Source organism: Sminthopsis crassicaudata, chromosome 6, assembly GCF_048593235.1.
Source record: "Sminthopsis crassicaudata isolate SCR6 chromosome 6, ASM4859323v1, whole genome shotgun sequence".
Classification (NCBI taxonomy): Eukaryota; Metazoa; Chordata; class Mammalia; order Dasyuromorphia; family Dasyuridae; genus Sminthopsis; species Sminthopsis crassicaudata.
In genome coordinates this window covers 84,803,845-84,829,990 of record NC_133622.1, presented here as the reverse complement: position 1 = coordinate 84,829,990, position 26,146 = coordinate 84,803,845, and the positions used below count along the sequence as shown (strand labels likewise).

General features: G+C 38.9%; 1 protein-coding gene across 2 annotated transcripts in view; it reads left to right on the top strand.

The window, feature by feature from the left end:
* SH3RF1 (SH3 domain containing ring finger 1) overlaps positions 1-26,146 on the top strand; it is a 197,612-nt gene that overhangs the window by 137,966 nt on the left and 33,500 nt on the right. For both annotated transcript variants that reach the window (XM_074274093.1, XM_074274092.1), the window contains exons 5-6: positions 6,383-6,688; positions 17,821-17,931. In XM_074274093.1, the coding sequence (XP_074130194.1) occupies positions 6,383-6,688; positions 17,821-17,931 (417 nt within the window). The remainder of the gene's footprint in view (positions 1-6,382; positions 6,689-17,820; positions 17,932-26,146) is intronic.

The window sequence follows — 26,146 nt, the reverse complement described above, 5'->3', positions numbered from 1 at the left end:
CCCCCCTTCCCGAGGCCCGCCCGCCCTTTGGAGCCCTGCTCAAATGCACTCTCTGCGTTCCACAAATATTTACTGAGCTTCCAGGGAGAACTGTTACCTGGGGGAGGTTTCAGCCTCCTTTTGCAGAGCTGCCTTCTTGTGGAATAATCACTTTGTTCTCTCTAATTACTTTCCCCCCGAAGCGGACTCTGATATTATGCCAGAGCCCCCGGATATTCTTTTGTCTTGTTGGCCATCCAGGACCTAAAATCGCATCACCTAAATCAGATCTAGGAATAAGAGGCGGTTGCAATACTCACTGCCAGGGCAGGAGGCCGAATAAAGCCAGTGTTTCGGTTGGTTGGGGAAAGGTCCAGCTAGAGTTGAATGTCAGGGCCACGGCTTGTGCCAGCCTTTCTAGAGGCTTGCTCCACCTGGGGAGGTCTGAGGCTGTGACAGACCGCAGAGGAGTCCAAAACTATCAGCTTTAAAACATTTTTACTGATATGTACAGAGCCTGATCCTCAAAAACTGAAAGGCTCATTCACCTTTAAAGTTCTGACCGGGTCCTTCCTCCCACGTTTTGTGGTTTCCTCCTGGCCTACCCAATAAAATAAATTCCTCTTCCTTTCATTCAGGGCTTCCACAGGGCGATTTACAGTGTGTTATAGGGCTGCGCTGGATATTGGGCCTGCGATCAGTTAGACCTGAGTTCAGGTCTGGTGACCACTCAACTGCCTCAGTTTCTCCAACAGTAAAATAGATTTAATAGCCCTACCTCATAGGGCTACGTGCCTCAGTTTCTTCAACAGTAACATAGATTTTAAAATAACACCTTCCTCATAGGGCTGCCTGCCTCAGTTTCTCCAATAATAAAATAGGTTTATTAACACCTTCCTCATAGGGTTGCCTGCCTCAGTTTCTACAATAGTAGAATAGGTTTAATAATAGGAACTACCTCATAGGGCTGTCAATGAGTATTTAGTAAGATAATTGTTGTAAAGTGCTTAGCACAGTATCTGGCACATAGAAGGTATTTAACAATGCACCTTCCCTTTTCCTTTCCAACTTTATCTCATACCAACATATCTCTTTTCAGTCTATCTCATATCTTGAAATATCGTATGGTTCAGCCAACTAGATTGCTCTCCATTCCCCATTCTTTTCTGGCAGTCTTCCCTCTTAGACTGATTCCTTTACCATCCCCCTATCTGAAACAGATTCTTCTTCCTCTCCCCTTTCTCTTTTACTGTATTCCTTCCCTTCTTTAAGGTGTACTCTGGTGCTGCATGGGGGGAAAGCTTCCCTGGAAACCCTTCAGCGAAAGTGATCTTGCTCTTCTCCAATTTCTGAGTCTCTTTTGCATTTCTGCCCTGCTCTTTTTCCACATGCGGTCTTGAATCCTACTTGCTGAAGAGCCCGCAGTGTATCTATCCTTGTCTCCTCTGTGCTTAGTAGAGTTAGCCTTGCACATACTATGTGCTTAATAGAAAAAATACATCCTATATGCTTGTAATTCATGCAGTTCGATTTAATAAATATTTGACTCATCTTTTTAAGAGAAATTGCACGCCAAACATTACCTTTAGTTCTGGAAATGTTTAATTTAAGATTACCAAGGGTACACAAACACACAAAACATAAAATGCAATTCTTATTGTACGGAGCATAAAGCATCCAAAAATGAGTTGTCACAATGGAAGCTGGCCTTGCTAACTGATTAATTCTAGGAGAGAGGAACTCTTTTGTCTGAATTCAGACTCACAGGTGTGTTTATGCTCTAGATAACCTAGAATTATCCAGCAATGACTCATTCTGAGTCAGGACTTTTGCAAAGGGCTTTTAATGAAGGAGGGGCACTGGGATACAATGCACCATTCTAGGTGCTAAAAGTGAAGTCCGTTCTTGGCGTCAGTATAGGGACTTCTGGCTTTGTCTCAGCTCTTCATCATTATCAAACTTAGCTCAGATATATCCATGGAGACCTTCTGGGCTACTGAGCTACTCGGTAGGTGATAAGGGAGCTCACCACTATTGAAGTAGCACTTAAAGGATCCACCACTGGCTTCAAATATTTATAAATGGAGTTAATCCAAACTCCTTTTGGCTCTCAAAGCCTTGTTTTCTTGTTTTTGCTAAAACTTAAGTGTCTCATCAACAGAAACATCTTTCAATTTTAGCCCAGTTTATTCAGTAATGTCCCTGAGGAATAGTAACCATATTTTAGTGTCAGTCTCCTGGAGCAAGAGTTCTTAACTTTGGGAACCATGGATAGATTTCAGGGGTCCTTGAACTTGGATGGGAAAATGACATCTTTATTTCAATATCATCGATTTTCTTTGTAATCCATGTATACATTATGCATTTGAAAACATTTGGAGAAGTGGTTCGCAGGTTTTTATCAGCCAGAGGGGTCCATGACACAAAAAAAGAATAGGAACCCCATCTTCATAAAAAGCAACCTCCGACCCCCTTCCAAAAAAAGTTTAAAGCAATCTGAAAGCTGAGTAAAGCATCCCAATTAATTAATAATTAATATACCTGTGAGGTATGTACTTTGTAAAACTTAGAAGTCTGGTTAAATATCATCATCATAGAAAAATTGTTGATTTAGAACTAGAAGTGATTTAGACTTTACAAGTGCTTTAAAGGTGGTTAAATTCATCCCTTTTATTTTATGAATGTAAAAATGGGTTCCCTAGATGATTAAGTTCATCCCTTTTATTTTATAAATGTAAAAGGGGGTTCCCTAGGTGATTAAATTCATCCCCCTTATTTTATAAATGTAAAAATAGGTTCCCTAGAATGAAGCAACTTGACACAGATAAGTAGTAAATGACAGAGCTGGGATTCAAGCCTCTGTCCCCTGAGGTTATAAGGGAGGGAGTTGGTTAATGAATGATGATGGTCTTTTCATAAAAAGGCTATACACACATCGTTTTTTGTTCTTTTGTTTTGGTCTAGACTTGTGATATCAGCAGAGGGAATTTCCAATATGAATGTATTCCAGGCATATAGTGTTTCTTCTCCAACTTGATGAGGTTTTTAACTGAAATTGAAAGGAAAGGAAGGGAAAAGTTCCAGGAAAAAAGTGGAAAGCAGATAGATATGAGAGGGGACACTGAAAAACTGGAGCACATCCAGGATAACCTGGGTGATTGGAGTATTTGAAACCAGATCATCTGAAGGCTGCTTGAGGAGCCCTGAGGCTGTTTAGACTGAAGAAGAGAAGCCTTACAGGGAATATGATAGCTGTCTTCAAATATTCAAAAGGCTGTCAGGTAAAAGGGAGATTATCACAGAATGTTAGATGTGGAAGACATTAGAAATCACCTAGTCCAACCCACTCAGACAGATGAAGAAATGAACCCCAGAGATGTGAACTGACTTGCCTAAAAAAATCACACAGACCAGCTGTGGCTGTGCCAGGATTGTACCAGGTCATCTGGCTCCAAATCCAGGATTTTCCAATATTACTGTGCTGTTCCATGCACAGAATAAAATACATCGAAATACAAAGGAAACCAATTATATTGAATTATGATTATATAAATGCAAAAAAAAGTTCATACTTAATCCCAGGTTATCTTGCTGCATTAATCATCTCCATACTCATTCCTCTTCCTAATTTCTCCCACTATACTATTCCTTTCCTATCTCTTTACAGCCATTCTAACTAAGCCTAAAAAATGCTTTCCTATGATCCTTGCACCTCATCATTGTATTATATCATCTCTTTGTTCCATTTGACCACAAACCCTGAAAACATCTATACTCCCTGACTCTATTTTGCAACCATCATAATCTGGATTCCATATGTATAACTGTTAATGAATCTGATCTCTTATCAATCAAAGAGATCAAAAGATCTCACCAAAGTGAGCCCAATCCCCCTCCTCCTGAATCTCTCCAGAACATGTGTTAGTACTGACCATTACGACTTGTACCTTTTTTGCCTTGCCTTGATCTCTTTCCTGTCTCTTTAATGACTCCTCCCCTCTCTGATTTTCAGCTTCTTTGCACTTGAACTTGAGCGCTCCCTAAAGTTTACTTTTAGGCTCTCCTCCCTTCTCATTCTTCACCTTAACAATTCCCTCCCTTCCTTTTCAGCTTCATTTCACAGAACTCTTTGCCATGTACTCTGGCACACCAGCCCGAATACTTGTTGAGTGGAATTGAAATCTGTCCTACCGGAATCAGTCCCATTGACCTGCAAATGAAAGTAATTAAAGCTTTGGCAGGTGCTGTTGCTTAGCTAGCCACTTTTCATTATCTTTCAGAGTTTGTTCAGACTGTTCTGAGGACGGGAAAGTCTTGAAGCCTGGAAAAATGGAAATGTACTGTTTATCTTTGGAAAAGCATGACCCTGCTAATTATAGACCTGCCTGGTCAGCTGAATTTCAATACCTGGGGAGATACTAGAACAAATCATTAATCAATTTGCAATTACCTAGAAGAGAGCTGGGGACTGAACAGTAATTAGCACAGCTTTGTGAAAAGACATTTGTGGCAGATCAAGTTCATTTCCTTATGGTATTTACTGACAGCCTTTTGATTCTGCCCAACAAGACATCTTCATCAGGACATTAAAAGACTTTATCTTATTGTTTGTGGGTGGGTGAGAGATATTCAATGGTTATTCTTTATCATCCCCACCATCATCATGCTTAGAAATAGTTATTAATTAGGGTCTACATAACACTGTGATAAAGGTCTGCCAGTTTTCTTTTTGAAAAGTTCTTTTATCTTACATGAAAACATGTTGTGTAAGGGAATATTTGAGTTTTTTTGCACCTTTTGTTTCAGATGGTGCTATTTGCCTTTTTATAAGATTAAAACAGCTATATGTTGGATTTTTGTCCTTACTGCTTTATCTAGCTGCTCAGCCATAATTACAAGTTGTTGTAATGTTTGAGGATTTCAGGAATATTTTCCCTTCTCTACCTCACCTACAACAAAATAGCTCTTTCTTTTTATTTTGCTGCTTCCATTCCATTCTACACACCCAAAGCGCATGTTAAGGAAGGAGACTTGAACCTTTGGATCCGTGGATTCTTGGTTCTCTTGTTATTTGCTTGAGAATGCTATAGAAGATGTCCATCAGTGAGCCCTGGGTTTATGTTTGACACTAATATTTTGAAAATTGAACATGATTTAAAACAACTGATAATAGAAATATATAAAAAAAGGGCAGGTTCAGATACTTACTAGTTATGTGATCCCAAGCAAGTCACTTAATGTCTGTCTACCTCAGTTGTCTCATCTATAAAATGGGGGTAATAATAATAATACCTATCTTCCAGGATTGTTACAAGGATCAAATGAGAGTAGTTAAGAGCTTTCCAATTCTTAAAAGCACTGTATAAATATTTATTGCTGCTGCTGTTGCTTTGTTGTAATTACTTTCCATGTCATTTTATCTCTGGGTTCCCTGTTCTAGAATACATGGAGAGTAATTCATTATAAAGGAAGATATTTTTCATTAAGAACATTATACTGCCTTTTTCCCCATTCTCCAAAATCCCAGTCACCAATTTAGCTTTTGAAGCCTCATTTCCGGGGCTTCATTAAGCTAAAACACAGCTCCTATGAAAAATAGTTTAAAAAAATAGAGGCAAGAGGACCACTGATTATATGTTAGTGTTTATATCCAATGAAACCTCAGTATTGATGGGAAATTATTTAAATGAGAAAATATTTGTACTTGTATCTATCTAAGCTAGGTGGTCCGGAACGAACATTGGAACTCCAATCTGGCCTCAGACACTTACTAATTGTGGCCTTGGACAAGTTATTTAATCTCTGATTCACTTTCTCATTTTTAAAGTAGGGGAAATAAAGCCACTTACTTGCCCAGCTTGTTGAGAATCAAATGAGATAATATTTGTGTTCTGCCATATAATAGAAACACAAAGTAAATGCTTATAATTATTGTTCTATACTGTCTGAGTGACTGTGGACAAATCCCTTAACCTTTAAGTATCCCCTGGGAATTGTATAAGACCGTAAGTTACAGAACAATTGCGTTAGTATTGGTAGAAGGCGTCTCTGCCTGGGAGCTCTCTAAATCAGTGGTTCTCAAATGATGGTTCTCAGTACCTTTATACTACTAAAAATGATTGAGGAGCTGTCCAAAGAGTTTTTATTAATGTGAGTTATATTTATAGATATTTACCATATTAGAAGTAAAAACTAATCCATGGAGATCAGCCCTCCAGTGCTCATCAGTTCCCTGGGCCACACTTTGAGAACTGTAGCTCTAAACTAAAAAAATGGCAGTTTCACATAAGAAAACAATCACCGGAATTGTAAAAAAGTACAGTAAGGAAATTTGTTATGAATGAATAAATTTCATCGTACCCATAAGGTTTGTCTAAACTTGAATCTGTTGATGCTCTTGCAGTTTAACTCTGCGGCTAAGCAGCTGATAGAACTGGACAAAGTGTCGGGAGCAGGCCCAGACTCTGGAGAAGGCCCCTCGGGGACAGCCCACTCCAGTGAAGCAGCCCCAAAGCACAGTGAGACCAAGAAGAACACCAAGAAGCGCCACTCCTTCACCTCCCTCACCATGGCCAACAAGTCTTCCCAGGCCACTCAGAACCGCCACTCCATGGAGATCAGCCCTCCAGTGCTCATCAGTTCCAGCAATCCCACGGCTGCCGCTCGCATCAGCGAGCTCACGGGACTTTCCTGCAGTGCTCCTTCTCAGGTACATCCGAAAAGGGGGATGTAGAGACTGTCGCACTCAAGCCCTGTTCTCTCCCTCACAATAGATGGGATCGTGGCTCCATTGTTTATCTTTGGTCTGAACTCAAATGCCACTGGTATAGCTAACTCCCAGTAAGGAACCCCAACATTATAAATAAGTATCTTCATTGCAAACGATCATCTTAGTATTGTAGATGGGACCTGAACCCAAAACCTTTTGCATCTGAGACTGGCTACCTATTTCCTCTGCCCCCTTTTCTCTCACTGGTCCATTTTGCTGTGGGGAAGCAGAGGTTAGAAGGAAACTAACCTGGGTGTCTTTACCCAAGACCACCCAAGCAGTCGGGAAAGATCTTGCCAACCCAACCAGTGGAGCCAAATTTCCCCATGAGGATGGCTTAGAAAAGGTTGCCAAGTAAAAGTTTGCTTTTATCCAATCTTAGGATGCTGTGGTTGAAATGCTTTTTTATAAAGCTTTCAATTGCCTGTATTTATTTAAGCCCACCTTCCTCTTTTAGTCTTTTCAGTAAGTATTACAGAGGAGACAAAATAGGAGGAAGAAAGAGTTCTTTTAGAGGAGCTCCTACGTAGGCTTAAGAGACCCCCCACCTCTCAGTTCACTAAGACTTGGTGATCCTATAAGCGCCCTTCTCCTGTGTGGTGGCGTGCTGACTGGTACCTGAGGAGGTCATGAGCACCTGCTGCCTGAGAAAATCAGTCATGCCAGTGATGTGTGTTAATATTTATTTCTTTTTAAATGCTTCCTTTTCTGACAAGTGCTTTCATTTCCATTCTGGCTCTTGTAACTCTGTGCGACCCACAGTAACTTCTGAATGTCATCTCACTGATGGAAGGAGCTCCCAGTGGGAAAACTCCCGGCACCAGTGCTGGTCAGCCCTAACTTTACAACTTAGAGTTTCAGAGAATTAAGTGCCTGGGGGCACCGAGAGGCTAAGTTTCATGTCCATAGATCATTTTAATCCAAGTCTTCCTAACTCTGAGGTTGGACTTCTATTCATGACTGCCTCTTGATGGATTTTTTGGTAAGGCTTTATTTTCATCCAATCAGTAAGGCATTTCTAAGTCACTCATTCAATTTAGAAAACATTTATAAAGCTCCTACTAAGTGCACTGTGTACAGTTTGTTTTATGGAATGCCTACTTGAGGTTCCGCTTTGGAGGTTCTTGGATAGATTTTAAAGGAACTGTTGAGAAAAAATATATTCTTTACTTCAATATAATTGGTTTCCTGCATAATCTTGCATATTTTATTATACATTTTTCAAAAGGAATCCATAGGCTTCGCCAGATCGCTGAGGGGATCCATCCATGATGCAAAGGAAGTTAAAAAAAACAAGCCAGTCTTCTTTATACAGAGGGAAGAATTTAGTGGGAACAGGACAAAACTGATATAAAATATTTAATGAAAAGAAATATATATGTTTGGATTCATTCATTCAACAAAGTTTATGAAGCACCTATTATATTCTCAGTATTTTGCTGGCAGAGACAGACAGGCCATCCTGGTGACCATACTCCAGTAAAGTGTATATCCAAAATAACTAAAATGTCCTACAAATTTATACACAAGTCATTATAACTATATTGAGAAATTCTATGACATTGTAAGGCGATTAGAACTAGGTGGTATTAATCTGGCCATGACTTATGAAATTAGAATTTGGGACTAATTTTTTTTAAGGAGAAGATGAACATGGCTTGATATAAAAGATGCAGATCATCCAGTTGTAACTTGTGCTAGCTTTTCCATAAGTTTCAGTCATGTCAGTAATTAGCATGATACATTCTTTTTATTATTATTATTTAAATTAAAAGCTTTTTATTTTCAAAAGAGATGCACAGATAAATTTTCAACATTCCCTTGCATAGCCTTGTGTTCCACATTTTCTCCTCCTTCCCCCACTCCCTCCCCTAGATGGCAAATAATCCAATATAATATATTATCTTGAAATGTCAGTGTTAAGAAAATACTTCAGCAGAACCAAGATGCAGACAGAGCAAGTTCCATTGATGTATTACAACCTATCCGTTTGCACAGAAGAAAGGAGAACAGAAAAAGTCTTTTTTCCCTCCAGTGTTATCAAAAGCAGTAACCTAGAACGTGCAGTTGTATTGAAAAAGGAGTTGTTTGGGCACAAGAGGATGATTGAAGGTGAGCTCACGGAGGATAAACTTAGCTTCTGCAGCTTCCCCATTGATCTCAGAGATCAGGTGTGAGCTTGTCTGACACAGTCTGGGAGCGGAGCCTGTCAAACGGAGAGTTATTTTTGTTTTGTTTCAAGTAGGTCGGGAAACAAGGCTGCTTCTGCACTTTGGTCCAACCATTCATCCCTTCCCACTGCTCCCGGCTGCCTTTGCTTTCATTAGGGGCAGCCTCAAGGACAAGATCCTTCTCTGAAGTCTGAGCTTTCCCAGGCCTGCCCACTCTGTCGAGCCTGGTAGGCTGGAAATGCTGCCATCTCTCTGTATGGAAAGAGGCAACCCTAGGCCAGTGTCCACTGAATAGCCTTGAGCCTCAGGTGATGGATCCAGGGCTTGGTCATGACACTGCCTCAATAAGACCATGTTTTCAGGCCAGGGACCTCGGACTGAGCACGGAGCCACTGCTGGGTCGCCCATGGCAGTACTTACTCAGTTGAAACAGCTTTCACTTGGCGGGTGGGCTCACTACCATTCCGAATTGTGATGAAGAGGGGGGAGAAAGAAGTCTGGATTTGGAGGAATTTATAAGAGAAACTACAGCAAAAAAAAAATCCTGTATGTCTACCATTAGAATAAATAAGCTCAGCCCCAGAGAACAGAAGAGAAAATTAATTTCCCTCCCATCTGTTCTTTGACTCAGCAGTGCCATTATTGGGTCTGTATCCCAAGGAAATCATAAAGGAGGGAAAAGGCCCCACTTGTGCAAAAATGTTTGTAGCAGCTCTTTTTGTGGTGGAAAAGAGGAAAAATGAGTAGATGCCCATCAGTTGGAGAATAACGGAACAATGTGGTACGTGTAAGTCATGGAATGTTATTGTTCTGTTAAAAATGATGAATAAGATGATTATAGAAAGGCCTGGAGGGATTTATGTGAACTGATGCTGAGTGAAACAAGCAGAACCAGGAATACATTGTACACAATAACAGCAAGAAAGTGCGACAGTTTACTATGAAAGGCTTGGTTCTTCTCAGTGGTTGTGATCCAAAGCAATCCCAATAGACTTTGGACAGAAAATGCATCTGCGTCCAGAGAAAGATCTAAAGAGACTGAATGTAAATCAACCCATGCTATGTTCATTTCTTTTTTCTGTTTTTTTTTCCTCTCTCCCGTGGATTATCCCTTTTGCTCTGATTTTTCTCTCCCAACATGATTCATAAAGCAATGTGTATTAAATAAATTTATTAGAGAATGGAAAAACAAAACAAAACAAAAAATCCCTTCCCTCCCATCTTTGAAGAAGTGGGGGACTCTGGGTATACATTTTCCATACACTCTCTGATCCAATTAATGAGTTGTTTAGTATTGTTGAATGTCTTCCTGTATGGAAAGAGGCAACCCTAGGCCAGTGTCTTTCTTTTTTAATCTTTGTTCTAAAAAATGGCTTGCTGGGTAGGGAAGCAGGGAGGGATATATTTATAAATGAAGATAGTGTAAAAACAAAAGACATATATATATATAATGTGACATTTATATACATGTATATATGCACATGTATGCACACATAGGTTATTTATATAAATGTATATGTGTGTGTGTGTGTGCACATTTACATACATACACAGAGAGATTTGAGTTCGAATCCCAGTTTTGCTACTTATTAGCTACATGACTTTGGACAAATGAGTTTCAATCTCCTTACGTGTAAAGTAGAAATGAAAGTAATTCTTCCTAATGGTCACAGCGCCAGCCTTGTAGCATTATTGTGAGGGAAGCCCTGCGCTGTCTGATGCCATGTACACGTGAGCTGTTGTTGTATTTTTATCCTGGAGTTTGAGGTGTATCTAGATCTGTGTCCACAATGCCTGATCATGTCAGTATTCTTTAAACGCCTGCTGTATGCCGGGCGTTGTGCTAGTCCTTAACAGTTATTAGTTTATTTAAATATTAGTAGTTATTACTCTGTGGCATATTTCTACAGTGGTAAGAGCAGATGTGTAAGACGTCTGCCTCCAGCTCACGACTGATAGAATCTGTCTCACAGTGGCGATGCTCATAGCATCCCAGGACTCCAGAGCTCAGTTCTTCTGACCCCCTCGTAGAAGGGCCTGGCAGGTAGAAAAGGTCAGAATTTTGTGTGGAAGGTGGGCCCATTCCCTTCTAACCATCTCATGTGGTTTTCTCTCTCTCTTCACACAGCCCCCTTAGCCCAGCCCCATGAATCACCATCTACCTCTTTCCCAGGCTGGCACCTCAGATACAAAAGTAATTCATTACCATGTTAAAGACGACCACCACCCTCTGACCCCGGAAAAGGTCTAGCATTGTCTTTCCTTAAAACACTGGAAATTTATCACAGCAACCTCCGCCCCTTTGGACATAGGCGGGGTGAGAAACTCCCCTTCCCCAAGTTGTTCAAAGGAACATTTGTGGTATGAAAAACCCCAAAACTCAGATAATAATGAATGAGCAATTTTCATTCGTATATTTTCCCCATCTTACAGCATGAGAAATGGGAGTACTAATTATTAGATATTAATTCATATAACTTTCCTGTGAGATGAAAGAAAGTATGATTGTGGAGTGTTTTATTATTTTTATTCTCCTGAGGTCCTATTCTAACTAGACTTATTAAGTAAGAAAAGCTATCACCATGTTAGGGTGACAGATATTTTGGCCACAGCCAACTGTGTCCTGTGGTGCATTCTGGGTCAGTGGAGTGGAGTACGTGTAGCAATAAAACCACATATCCTTGAAATACTAAACCATGATCTATTGGCCATCACTTCCCTGTTTCCACGAAGGACTTGGCGTGGCTGTTGTTGAATAAACTGCTATCTCTCTCTCATTTTTTTTCCATGACCACATGCTGTCTAGAGACCTTGAAGGCATGCAATCACATTCCCTCCCTGGGAGTAAACTCCCCTATCTGTAAAATGAGGCTGGGTTGGGCCAGATAATTCTAAATCTGTGAGCCAAGTTAGAAATTACGTGGGATTTCATGGAAATGATCACATTGCCTCCAGAGACTCCCCACGAGGGTGCTGTTTATCCCATTGACGTCATTTTTAGCCGCTCTGCTGGCCTCCTAAATAAGTGACAACTGATGTTGATGTAGCATTTTTAAGGTCTGCTAACTGCTTTAAACACATGATTTCATCCGCGTCTTACAGCGGCCTTGTGAGGAAAGTATAAGAACACATAGTAAAATCCCTATTTTATCAATGAGACCTGGCCAGAAGGCCACGGTCACACCTTTAACCTAGGTCTTCCTGACCCCAAATCTAGAATTCCCTTCATGGCACCGTGCTTCTTGAGTGGGGGCCCTTGAAGGCGTAGTAAATGCACACTTCTCTGTTTCTTTGTTCTAGTGTCTTATTGATTGCTTCTGGTGTTTATTTTAAAGTTTTTGCATGAATGATTCGTTTTTCTCCATGTTCTTGGAGGCTGTTGCGCTTGGCTACCGTTCAGTGAAAGATAAATTCCAAAAACATAAATAAATCTGTTTATAAAAGGTATCATCCAGGTGAGTCACCAGAACAGGACAAGCTGTTTATACCAGAGGTTGCATTAAATTATCTCCAAAGCACCTCCTGGGCCTATAATTTTATGATTCTGTGATAAACCTGTGATAACAGATAATCATAGCAACACAGCGCAAAAATTTGGAATCCAAAGACCTGAATCTGATCCTGGATCTATCTGCGCCTTACCAGGTGACTAATGTTGACAGATTACTGCACTCTGCTAATGCTATTTTACTGCAAAAAAGGTATTTTAATAAAGAAGATTCCTTCTAGGTCAAAACCCCAAGGTGGCAGCTCATACATGATACTTTAAATTTTAAATTTAAATTAAATTTTACAAATTTAATTTAAATGTTTATTGATTAAAATTAAATTAAAAAATTAAAATCACACATGATACTTTATTTAAAAATAAAATTTGTAAAGCATCCTCACAACAGTGAGATGTCCTTTTCCTTTTACAGATGCAGAGATTATGTGATTTGTAGAAGGCCATACCCCTGGTAGAGAGCAGCACTGACACTCAAACCTGTGTTTTCTCAAAGTAAATAAGTCCAGCACTCATGCTATTTCCATGGAAACCCATGATCAGTACTTTCCCCCTGTTCGATTATCTCCTCTGTACATGAAGCTCCCCCACCAATGATTGACCTTGACCTCAGCCAGCCAGAGGAGTCATTAATATTAGGCTTATTAGGATTGAGGATATTTTCAGTGGCCTCAGGGAACACAGAGGCCTCCTTCTTCCTCTTTCAGTCACCCTTTTATGTTGAACTGGACTAATCACTCTAATCTGTGGCACCAGGAAAAAGAAACGGGCGGAGCAGAAGGTCAACACTTTCTTTCCCAAGAATAATAATATTAATTGGGTTGATGTGTTGGTTAGTTTTGCAGAATAGATCCACATCTCCTCCCTTTCCCTCACCTTTTTTATTTATAACAAAAGCTGTCTCTCTGACTAGGGGATATATTTGGATGAAAGTGTTATAAAACTAAAAATATCAATAATTTTAAAATTTTAATTATTTAATAATTAATTAATTAATAATAATATTAAATAAATATTAAATAAAATTAATTATTTAATAATATTAATTGGGTTGATGTGTTGGTTGGCTAGTTTTGCAGAATAGATCCACATCTCCTCCCTTTCCCTCACCTTTTTTATTTATAACAAAAGCTGTCTCTCTGACTAGGGGATATATTTGGATGAAAGTGTTATAAAACTAAAAATATCAATAATTTTAAATTTTTAATTATTTTCAGCCCACATTCTTTCTCTTTATTACAGGATTAAAGGAGATAATATATGCAAAGCGCAGTATCTGGCATACAGTAGATACTTTTAATAAAATACTTGCCTCCTTCCTTCCAAATCATTGGTCTACCACTTTTCCAATAATTAGGTTTTGGACTTAATGACTGTTAAGAGTCCAGAGGGTCTTAATTTTGGGGGTGTCAGAGTTCCTTTTGGACAGTTAAGGGAGCCTACAGAATAGTGCTTTTGCAGAATAATGCTTTTAAATTTATGAATAATGTGAATAGGATCATAAAGGAAAACCAGTTATAGTGAAATACAATTATCAAAAGACTGGGGAAAAATTCATGGATCCCAGATTAAGAACTGATCTATTCCAACATTCTAATTTTACAAATGAATAATTGAAGTGATTTGCTCAAGGTCAAACAGGTAATAAATGGCAAAGCCAATGCCAGTATATTCCTGGTTGTTTATTAATAGGTCCTGGGGGAGAGTCTAGGGTCCAGAGTGATGCACAGCTGTTTGGGCTCTGGTCCAGAACCTACAATTAACAGCATTCGCTGCATTTTGGCCTTCCTGGTCAACACCTGTTCTCATTTATCCCTACAGTAAACATGGCTTCATTCCTCTATATTAGATGTCCCAAAAGTCTTAGTGCAATTTTAGTGGGAAGGAAAGAAAAATGGAAGGAATAAGGGAAGGAAGGAAGAATGGATAAATGAATGAGTGAAAATGTTTCCAGTTAGTAAGTGGAAAACCATTGTGCTCAGTCTTTGAAAGGGAAATAGTTCACAAAATGTGCTTTCCAGGAAAAGCTAAATGGCCATACATTATATGTGTGTGTCTTTACCAAGAACGTGGGAATAGTTGGAAATCTTACATTCCCTCAGAAGTACTTAATAGTGCAGTAGAAGATATTTAATTTTAGCTGTTCTTTAGAGTGTCTAGATAGTATCACTAAATCCACTTGCAGTGATGGAATTTTCTGCATTGATGGTAAATCTACACGTTTCAGCTTTAAAATCCTATACAGGAATGCCCCACAAATCTTAGTGATGTTTAAGTTTTAAGCCTTAATGGCTTAAACTTCTGCATTGATGTGAGCTGCTCCTGATGCTGCTTCTGTTGTTGCTTCCACTGTGGCTGTTATATCGGAATTGATAGCCCAGAATGTTGGAAAGCAAAAGAAATAACTGTGAGCTTAGTTACAGGACCAACTCTTTTATCCAATAGTCTTTTTTCTTTTCCCTTGTAGATTATTTACCTTGCCTATGAAAACTGTGTTTTAGTAGAATTTCCCTTGGGGGAAGAAATTCATCAAATTCAGTTTGATGAGCTTATTGAACATAAGACACCTTACTAAGTTGTAGAGACCCAAAGACACAAAGGTGAGTCTGGAACTTTGATCCAAAGTTCAGCACTGAAGTTTATAAGCTATGTATCTTTAAGCAACTTACTTGATTTTCTTGAACAATTTTTCTTGAGTTTCCCCAATGAGAAGTTTGAACTGGATGACCTCTGAGGGGTTCCTTCAACTCTATACTCCTTTGAAAGGAATTTGCATTAAGGGGAACACAAATAAGTACATAAAAAGGTCATTTGAGAGAGGAGAAAGTAATAACAAGAAGGATCAGGGAAGGCTTCCCATAAGAGGTGGGACTCTGAGAGGACTCTGAGAGAGTTCAGTTTCATTTGTGTAAAGACAGTTTTAAAAATGCATCCATATTGTTTGCATGTGTTCCTTGGTAGAAAGTCTCCCAAATATTTTATATATTCTGTAGTTATTTTGAGTGGGATTTCTCTGTCTCTTCCTGCTAGTATTCTTGGTGATATACAAAAATACTAATGATTCATGTGGATTTATTATACATCCTGTAATTTTTATTGATGTTATTTTTTAGTTAATTGTTGCTAATTATAGTTAATTTTGTGATGATTCCTTTGGGTTTGTTCTCTAGATAGATCAGGGGGTTTTGACCATTTTTCAGAAATGGACCCCATTTGACAATCTGGAATCCTTTCTCAAAATAAGGTTTCTAATGCAAAAGTAAAATGCATAGGATTTCTTTTTTTTTTCTTTTTTTCTTATTAATTTTATAATTATAACATTTTTTGACAGTACATATGCATAGGCAATTTTTTACATTATCCCTTGTACTCCCTTCTGTTCCGAATTTTTCCCCTCCTTCCCTCCTCCCCCTCCTCTAGATGGCAGGCATTCCCATACATATTAAATATGTTATAGTATATCCTAGGTACAATATATATGTGCAAAACCGAATTTTGTTGTTGTTGTTGTTGCAAAGGAAGAATTGGATTCAGAAGGTAAAAATAGCCTGGGGAGAAAAACAAAAAAAATGCCAACAGTTTACACTCATTTCCCAGTGTTCCTTCTCTGGGTGTAGCCGATTCTGTCCATCATTGATCAATTGGAATTGGATTAGCTCTTCTCTATGTTGGAAGACATCTACTTCCATCAGAATACATCCTCCTACAGTATCATAGTTGAAGTGTATAATGATCTCTTAGTTCTGCTACTTTCACTCATCACCAGTTGATGTTAAGTCTCTCCAAGCCTCTCTGCATTCCTCCTGCTGATCATTTCTTACAGAACAATAATATTCCATAACAGTCATATACCATAATTTACCCAACCATTCTCCAATTGATGGACACAATTCTAGCCACTACCAAAAAATGCATAGGATTTCAAAGGTAGCTAATTAGTTTCAAAATAGATATTTTTAAAGCAAGTTCATGGATTCTAGATTGAGAATTCCTAAGATATAGTCCATCATATCATCTGCAAAAAGTGATAGTTTCATTTCTTCTTTGCCTGTATTTATTCTCTCAGTGTCTTTTACTTATCCAATGGCTACAGTTAGGATTTCTGGTACTATATTAAATAGTTAGGGGGAGAAGGGAATAATAAGCATTTATTAAGTGCCTACTAAGTGCCAGGCACCGTACTAAGTGCTTTAATAAATACAATCTCATGTGATAGCACTAGCAGTGATAATGTGCATCCATATTTTTTACCTCTGTGAGAAGCAGAGTTAAGGAGAGTAGATCATTCTGCTATAAGGGAACAACCTGTTGGAATGCTCAGAAACAAACTGTATTCCTTATTCCATCTAGGAGAGTGGCTGGAGAAGGGCCTTTTTATTTAAGGAGAAAAGGACTAAACACCTTCCCCAGCTTCAAGGTATCAGATTGTGATCTACAACCTGAGTGGGATTGATCAAGTATCTAAGCGTTAGACCTTGGAGTGAATATTTCTGCTTGTATCCATGGCGCTGACAAGGAACCTTTGAAAACAGCTAATTTGGCTTGACATTGTCTCCTTAAGGCCTTGATAAGTTGACCCTCTGGAGACATGTTGAGGTGACTGCCTCTTAATCACAGGTGGGGTGGAGGGTGAGAGAAGTGATTGTCAAAGAGTGAATTAAACCCAGATTTTACTTAGTGATAGCCCCTGGAAACTGAATCTTTGACAAGGTTTGAAGAAGAAGCTCTTGTGCAAATGACTGGACATGGAGATGTTTCCAAAGGTTATTGAATAGAGCTTCACCCCACGAAGAGCATCGTCTGGAAAGAACGAAGGTGTCAGATCCCTGTATTGTGAAAGCCAGGGGCCTAGTTTATTTGGCACGCTGGGAGCCGTGTCTCCTACCTTTTACTGGTTAGCACAAAGAAAATGAAAATACATACTGACTTTTTCTGGAGGTTGAGCTAAGACAGTGCTTGTTCACAGTACAGGATCATATTGAGATTTCAGGGGCCATTTAGTCCAGGGCTTCTTAAACTTTTTTCCACTCATAACCCCAATAGATCTACAAATCAAACATTTACTGATAATAAATCATAATTGTGATCCCCCATATTAATTTACATGACCCAATATGGGATTGCAAACCGCAGTTTAAGAAATTCTGATCTAGCCTAACTCTTTCTTTTTATGGATGAAGAAACTGGCCTACCGAAAGATGTAATATGACTCAGTATTTCATAAGTCAATAGGTAGCCTACCTGGGATTTGACTGCAAATTCAGTTCCACCGTTACTGTGCTGCTTTTTCTTTACAGACTCATCATTCATTAAATTCACCCATGGTTTAACCAACTTTTAATATATTAATGTACAATAACCCTATTAATATAGATTTTTTTCTGTTCTTTTGACAGGTTCACATCAGTACTACTGGGCTAATTGTGACCCCTCCTCCAAGCAGCCCAGTCACAACGGGACCTTCATTCACCTTCCCATCAGATGTTCCCTACCAAGCTGCTCTTGCAGTAAGTATCCTACATTCCTCTCCTTCTTGATGAGTTTGTCCTTAGCTGTTTATTGAACCCATCTGTCGGCATCAGTTTGGTTCTCCCAGCCTCTCAGCAACCCTAGTTTATTATTGATGCTTGTTCCTCTGGGTGGAAATCTCACCAGCCGTATCTTTCATCTACAGTTAGTCATCTAGAGTGTTATTTCTGCCAGTTTTGCAAATAAACTCAAAAAGTCCCTCATGACATGTGCCAATTTTTCACCCTCCCTTTTAATACTAAACAAGCTTATGCCTAATAACATATATGCTGTGCTAGGATATACAATAATAATATCATGATACTAAGCACATCTTATAGTCCAGCCAAAAGGGACTTTTCCTCAGATGTCACATCCTAGGCAGGCTTTATTCTGAATACCTTTTTGCATTCATTCACCATGACCTTCTCATTCAAGAAACCTTTCTTGATGTCCCCAGCTAGAATGGATCCCTTTCTTGTCTGTACTAACTTTATCCATCCATCAGTGCATTGAGTGAATTTTTAAGCATCTGCTACAGGCAAACATTGGAAGAGAAGTATAATTTAGACAATGTTACCTTCATGAAGCTTACAGTTTCAGAAAAAAATACATGTATATTCACATTATGTGGTTTGTGGTAGGTAGAAGAGTATGTGTTTAATCTTTCTTACTAGACCATAAGAGTTGAGATTAATCATGGGTAAGTTAGGAAGGTTACCAGGATTGTAGTTGGCAGTACTTAGAAAATGGACCTCAGATAGCTAAGGATCATCTCTATACCATGATGATGATGATGAATATACAATTATGTTAATAATAGTCATTATAATGATTAATATAATAATAAATAATATTCATATTATATGTGGTTATGTGTTAATATAAATAATAGTTATAACAACAACAACAATAATAATGATAGGATAAGGAATAGATCTCTGACTTTATTGATAAAGGGTGCCCCAAACTCCAACTACTAGTGCAGATCATCACTTTCCCTGATATTTATAATAATAGCCAAGTTTGCGTAGTATTTATTGTCGGGCACTGGGCTACATACTTTACAATTATTTATTTCATTTGATCTTTGCACAAACCTTGGGAGGTAGATGCTATTATTATCCCCATTTTAGAGATGAGGACACGGAGGCAGCCAGTGTCTGAAGCCAGAATCTCCATGTTGTCATGCGGTGGCAGCTTTAGCATCTCAAAGATCCGTCTTAAAGAAGGGAATCAGTACCATCCAAGGAGTATACCAGATGTGAGACTTGAGTCCAGACTTGAGCCAAAGGGCGCGGTATAAAGCTGTCTCATTTTAATGACAAGCATTTATTTAGCACCTATTATATTGTACTGAGAATGCAAAGGTGAAAATAAAAACAAGTTATTCCTCAAACACCTGGTGGTGGTTGTTCAGTCATTTCAGTTGCCCTCGTGGAGCTTACAGTCTGATGGTCTCAGATTAAAAAAAAAAAATCCCTAGCTATTCTGTGGTTTATTGTAGATAAGCAGAGGAGACTAGCAGAGACTAATCTTCCTGACCCCATTTGGAGCTTTCTTGGCGAATATTTTGAGTGATTTACCATTCTCTTCTCTAGCTCACTGCACCGATGAGCCCCCTAGATGTTGTGACAAGTCATAGTCACATTTAATCTAAATTCTAACTCGGAGGACAGCAATGTGAGCATGACTCACTTTCCAGCCCTTGCCTGGGGCACACAAATGCCTCGCCCACCTGGGAAATACTGAATCTTATTCTCCTTTGCAGGGCTTACAGGAATGGCACTGTGCCCTATAATAGCTTTGTTGAAGGAGGCCGGGATGGGCAAGTTACTCAATACGCTCCATCAGGATTAGTTGAAAGGACTGGGGGTGTTTAGTTTGGAGAAATAAAGACTTAGCACGATCTTGGTAACTGTCTTCAAGTACATGAAGGGCTATTATCTGGGGAAAGTATCAGGCCTGTTTTGCTAGATACAATAGGTATGTTTGCACAAGGACAAAAGTAGAATATTGTCTCTTTGAGGGGATAGGTTAGGCCCCAAAGGGTAGAATTAGGAGCCGTATTTGGAAGTTAAGAGAAAGGCAGATTAGGTTTGGATACATTAAAACTTCCTAGCAAAACTTCCTAGTTTCCTTGCTTTTTTTAGGCCACCTTTATTTTCCCTTAGCCTCTCCCTCCCCCCAAATCCCACCCCCCAAACTCTCCTTTGTTACAGTGAAAAATATTTCTACAAAATCAATTCAATAACAGTGATTGGTATATAGGGACAGACAGACCCAAATGGGGTAGGATTGCCGTTGTTGAAAGTGACATTCACACATAGATCGCTGATCAGTCCTGATTGTTTGAGTGAGAAAGAAATAGAGGGGAGGAAAGGGAAGGAATGAGGGGGATGGAGAGATGGGGAGGAGAAAAAATCCTAAGTAGTGAAAAACAAGCAAGTACAGCTTTAGAAAACAAATAATTGGCAGCATCTTAATTTCTTGAAATAATAGGAAGCCGCTGTCAGGGTCTCAGAAAGCTGAGGAGAATCAATTGTTCATTGTGCAAGGGGTGAAAGTTAACAATTGGCCCTGAGATAATCATCATATTTGTTTTTAACTCTCAGAGGGATAAATTAAGCATTCTTCTATTCAAAAAAAAAAGGAAGTTTGCTCTGATTAGATGTGAAAAAGAAACTTCAGGAAATTCTCTGGGCATCTTACAGCTAGAGTTGTTTATAAGACGGCTACTTGGTAAAGGAAATGTGGTTATGCTTTTCGTTCCTTTGGGAAAAATGTGAAGTACAATTGACATTGAATGAGACACGATTCCCATGAAAATGGGGTCGCAAAGGATATTTTGTCCAGAGATAAATTCCATGAAAAACCTCCTGATTTCCTAGCATGGAGGAGGGGAGAACAAAAAACTCATCTGCCATCCTTCTTTCCCCTGCAACCTCTGCCTCCACCCTCCGGCGGATTGCCGTCTCTGTGGCCCATCACATGGAAAATACTAATTTCATTTCCTAAAGGGAGAGAAAAAAAGATTGTGACTTTTTGATCTTGGAATAATTAATTAACGGAAAAAGCACAAAGGTGGCCAAGCTTCAATTCCCAAACATTAAAATTAAAATCTAAAAATGGAATATATGTCAAGCCACTTGTAACCATGAGTTCACCCTAGGATAGATTAGTGAGAGTAAAGTCCCAGCCCAAGTGGGTTCGAGAAATCGGTTTACAGCAGACCATTTCCTCTAAGGATTAGCTCCTCAAGTCTGCATGCTGGCCAGGTAAAAAGAGAGTTTATGACTTAGTGTGAGTGCCGTGCCAATCACAGTCAGTGAAACACCAAATTCAATTTGGCTGGGAGAGTAGACACATGTGCCTGACGTTATCTCAGGGGGGACAGATGGCTGGAAGTCAGGGTTTTTGAAAACTTCACATAAACATTTTGGATTGCACTGGAACAATCCAAGTTTCATTAACCCTGGATATCACATGTTAATGCAATCAGGTGTGATATATTTAGAATAGGAAAGGTCTCTCTAGACTTAAGAGTTTTATAGCTAGCACTTATACATAACACTTTAGGGTTTGCAAAGTGCTTTACAGAAATTTCATTTTGTCCTCACAATAACCCTGAATAGATGCTATTCTTATTCTCATTTTACGAGAAAACAGAGGCAGACTTAGGTTAGGAGACTTGCTTAAAGTCACATAGCTAGTAAGTATCGGAGATTGAATTTGAATTCATGACTTTCTGACTCTGACCTGGTGCTCTAGCCACTGCCCCATGTTGATGCTTTTAAAATAGTTTGCTTTTCTTCACTTGAGGTCTTCAAAGACTACTAGTTTTCCATTAGTGGAAGATGTAAAGGGGATTGTTATTCAACTGGAATTGGATTTTGCATCTGTGATGCTATGCACAGTGAAAGTCTTAAAGAAAGATATTTACTTCTTTTGCAGCCTTCTAGACAGCAGATTCCAAGATCAAAATGTGGGCTGAAAATTATTTCTAGTGTTTTTTCAGAATCTGAGCATATATATATATATATTTTTTATGTATAGGAGATGGTTATGAGAGCATCCCCATATAGGTTCCTTTCAAGTAGACACCAAGGAAAATTGTCAACATTTCTTATTAATAGATTTTGCTGGACCAGTAAATTAGTGGGTTTTATGGGACCAGAATCTCCATGGCAGATAATTTCTCAAGCTTCTCTCCATTAATAGGACAATCTATTTATTAGAGAAGTGATGTTTTCAAAAGGCTTTTTTCACCTGTGCCTTTATTTGAATCTCTAGATAAAATTTGTTTCATAAGTTTCCATGACCAAAGAAGGGGCACTTAGGTGGAAACTAGAGAAAGTATTGGACCTGAAATCAGAAAAACCTAAGTTCAAATATAGCCCCAGACACTAATATGTCACCCTGGGAAAGCCACTTAACCCCATTTGCCTGAGTTTTCCTCATCTGTAAAATGAGCTGGAGAAAGAAATGGCAAACTATTCCTGTATCTTTGCCAAGAAAACCCCAAATAGGGTCACAGAGTCAGACACAACTGAACAACAACAGCCAAAGAAACATTCACCAAATTCATCAAGGCTATCCTAGTAGTGATAGACATCTGGCTATTTAAAATGGTCCTCAGGAAGCAGACTCAGCCTGTACTTCATGGTGAGTGGGACAGACTGCCGCAAACATAATTCCTTATTAACAAGGAATTATGAAAAAGATCTAGAATAAAAGGATGTTATTGTGAACACAAAAGAATATGGTCTGTCCATGTAGTATGAGTGAGAGATAAGCTGATTGGAAAACTCAAATGAACCTCCCTCTGGCAAAGTTTTGAGATAATTTAGACAAGAATTACTGAAGATAGTATCATGAATAACTGATGATCTGCTTCCTTGAAGGGAATTCCAATATGGAAGAAATTCCAGCTCCATTGACACATTTGGGTATTATGTTAAATGTTATTTATTATTATGCTGTGTTAGTACTATGTTAAATGTGTTTAACAAAATTTGACAGCTTAAAAAATGTTGTATTAGAAGTCTTTTCAAGTTCTTCTTAATGGTGGCACTGGACTGATGATAGCCATCAAGTGAGATCTGTAGCCTTGAAGGGAATTCCCACATGGTTGAAATCCTGACTCCATTGGTGCATTTGGGAATCCCAATGTTATATTAAAAATGCTTAACGAAATTTGACATCTTTCACAATGTCATATTAGTGGTCCTTGGAAGTTTTAAAACCTTTTATTGTTGGTAAAAGGTACTTATAGCTTGGATCTATAAAATGAGAGGGCTCTGGGTTAACTGTGGGGAAGCCAGTACACTATTGTAGGATGCTTTGTGAAGACCCTCAGATCTTTGGGAGTAGTTATTATCTAAAGATCAGTATTACTGTATTACCTTGTGAGTTCCCATATCATCAGATTATGAGTTTAGCCAAGGGTCATTCACAAAACAAGTTACTGTCCCTTTATAACATCTACTAACCCAGAATCTGACTTCAGGTATCTATACCTGTCTTGCTTAAGTCCAATTGCTTTTCTTTACCTCACTCCCATCCCACTTGGTAATCCTGCCCCATCAAATCCTTTGTTTTTACCTTATAACTACTTTGTATTTACTTATAGTTTTACCTCTACCTCTCCAATGAAATATAAGCTATCTGAAGGCATGACTTTATGAATTTTTGGCTTAGTGTCTCCAGTACATAATACGCATTTAATAAGCATTTGCCTAATTTAAAAGGATCATAGATCTGTAAATTGGAAGATACCTTCAAAATTAAGCTTTTGGCTTTCTGCCCAATACAAGAATTCTCTCTATTGTGTGCTAGAAAGGTGACCAGGCAGACAACTACTCTTAGCTTAAATACCTTCAATAATAGAGAGTTCACTACTTTTCTAGACAATTCTTTCCACTAATTTTTTTAAAGCTCTAGTCATTATTTAATTTTTTGAAAATAAGAAAACAAATAATTTTCTTCCTTTATATTCAATTTATCCTAATATATAATATAGGATATTATACATATCCATTTATCCTGACATATAAGATATAATAATATCCTAATATATAATATTTTCCACTTATCCTAATATATAATATATCCATTATATATGTTTATATATATATATATATATATGAAAATATATATATACATATAAATATGTGTGTGTATATATATTTTTTTTCTGCTCTTTGGTACCTCAGAGAATGATTCTTATTCCTCTTCCAAATAATAGCCTGAACTGTTTAGCTATATCTCTGTCCATATCCCTAAAGCATCCTTTGCACATCTCAGAAAAGTCCAGTGTTAGTAATAATTTATAAAGCATTCAGATACAGAAGAGCACTGCTGTAGTTGCATCCTTGGGGACCAATTTCCAACCTATCAGAACAATTCCTGAGCAATGTCCTCGTGCCTCCCCCCATCCCGGCACTGTCTGCCTATGTGCAGTACACCTAGAGTTTGCTTTCCATATATTCATTTGATCTAAATGATTCAGTGTGCTTCTTCCATGTTCTCGCATCTGTTGGAGAGAATCTGAAAAACTCGGAGAGAGAAGAGTCCTGAGAGGTCCATCTGTCTCCCACCCGCATTATTGATTTATGAAATTTCCATACAACACAATGATTTTCATTCACTTTGGCCCTAAGATAGAATTCTGCCTCTGTTTTGACTTGGGTTTCACTAGTTTAGAACCAGCTCTTAGCTGACCTGTCATTATTTGCGTATATAGAGCAGGTTCTGTCCCCACTTGAGACTTCCCCTTTGGAATTGAAAAATTCAAATGAAAATAAGATCATAAGAGAATTACAGATTTCCAACTCCCAGGGACCCAAAAGATGGAAAAAAACCCTAAAATCAAGACATTAAAATACTTAACCCAAGATTACCTGGGATAGCAAATAAGGCCAAATTCAGCCTTCTTTCCTAAATATTTAGGTTTTTTAATTATTTAAATTAAATTAAAAATAAATTTAATTTAAAATATTTAATATTTAGTTTTTACATCATCAGTGTTCTGTCGGGACTCGTTTCCCGCCCCTTCCTCGCACTGCCCAAGCCCTATGGAGAAGATGTTCAGCATTTTCCTGGGGTTACCTCCCTCCCCCCACGTTTTGTGGAGTCCATGGAGTGGGAGCGTGACCTTAGGCGGCTTACAGGAGAGAACGGGATTCCAAAGGCGTGACTCAGGGTGGGCCTGCAGAGAGTGGGAGAAGCCGTTTTTGGGAGATTCTGGGCCGGATCTGGCGCTTTCCCGGCCGCCTTAGCCCTGCTCTGCTCGGGATCTGTTTTGTTCATTTTGTGCTTCGTAACGACTGGCACCGCGCTGCCGGGGGAGAGTCCTCACTCCAAGTCACTTTGGCTTGCAATTAAAAATAATGTGTGAAACAGTTGCGGGTATGTCTAGAAACCCGAGCTTTTTTTCCAGGAACCATGTGCGTCGACAGGCCTGTGAAGTCACTGCTTGAAGAAATTTAAATTTTGATTCCAAGCACTGGAAATGAAATGGCTGTTTGTGAGCTGCGGTTAGAAATTAATGGTTTGTTTTTACAGTCGTGCTGATGTATAGGAGCCAATTTATGCTTTCTTGAGCCCCTTATTTTCTTTTACTTCTCCTTTGAATCATTTTTTTTTTACCCGGCCAGTGGTTCAAAGATGTTTCGGGCCGGCTGCCTTTGTGAGCCCGCTTTCCCAGGAGTGTCACTATACAGACCCTAAAGAATGATCTGGGGTTTTATAGATCAGAAGGTAACAATTGCCCCATTGATTTTCAAAAGGACTGGAATCCTGCAGCCTGGGCCCCCATTAGGCCGTGCCCATAAAGGAACCAACAGCTTTTCACTGGTATACTTGTTAAAGATTACCAACCTTGATAGGGCCGGTTTTCAAAAGCTGGCAAAGTTAGGAATAATCAGAAGTGGCAACAATAGCCCAGTGGCTGGGGCCTGCCATTATTTATGCTCATTGTGCAGGAGGCATCAAAGGGAATTTTTCAGGTTACAGAAACAATCACGGATTAAGTCCTATCAAGCAGTGGGATATTAGAGCTGCCCCTTTGGAGGGTAGTGGGATTCTGCTCCGAGGGCTGACTTCAGAATGCTGTTTACCTTCAAAATGGCCTGTAGGCCTTTCATTTTTTTCACTCTTCCCCTGCTGAAGTGAGATTACTTACCTGTTTGCTAAAAAGGCGTCTGGGGCTTA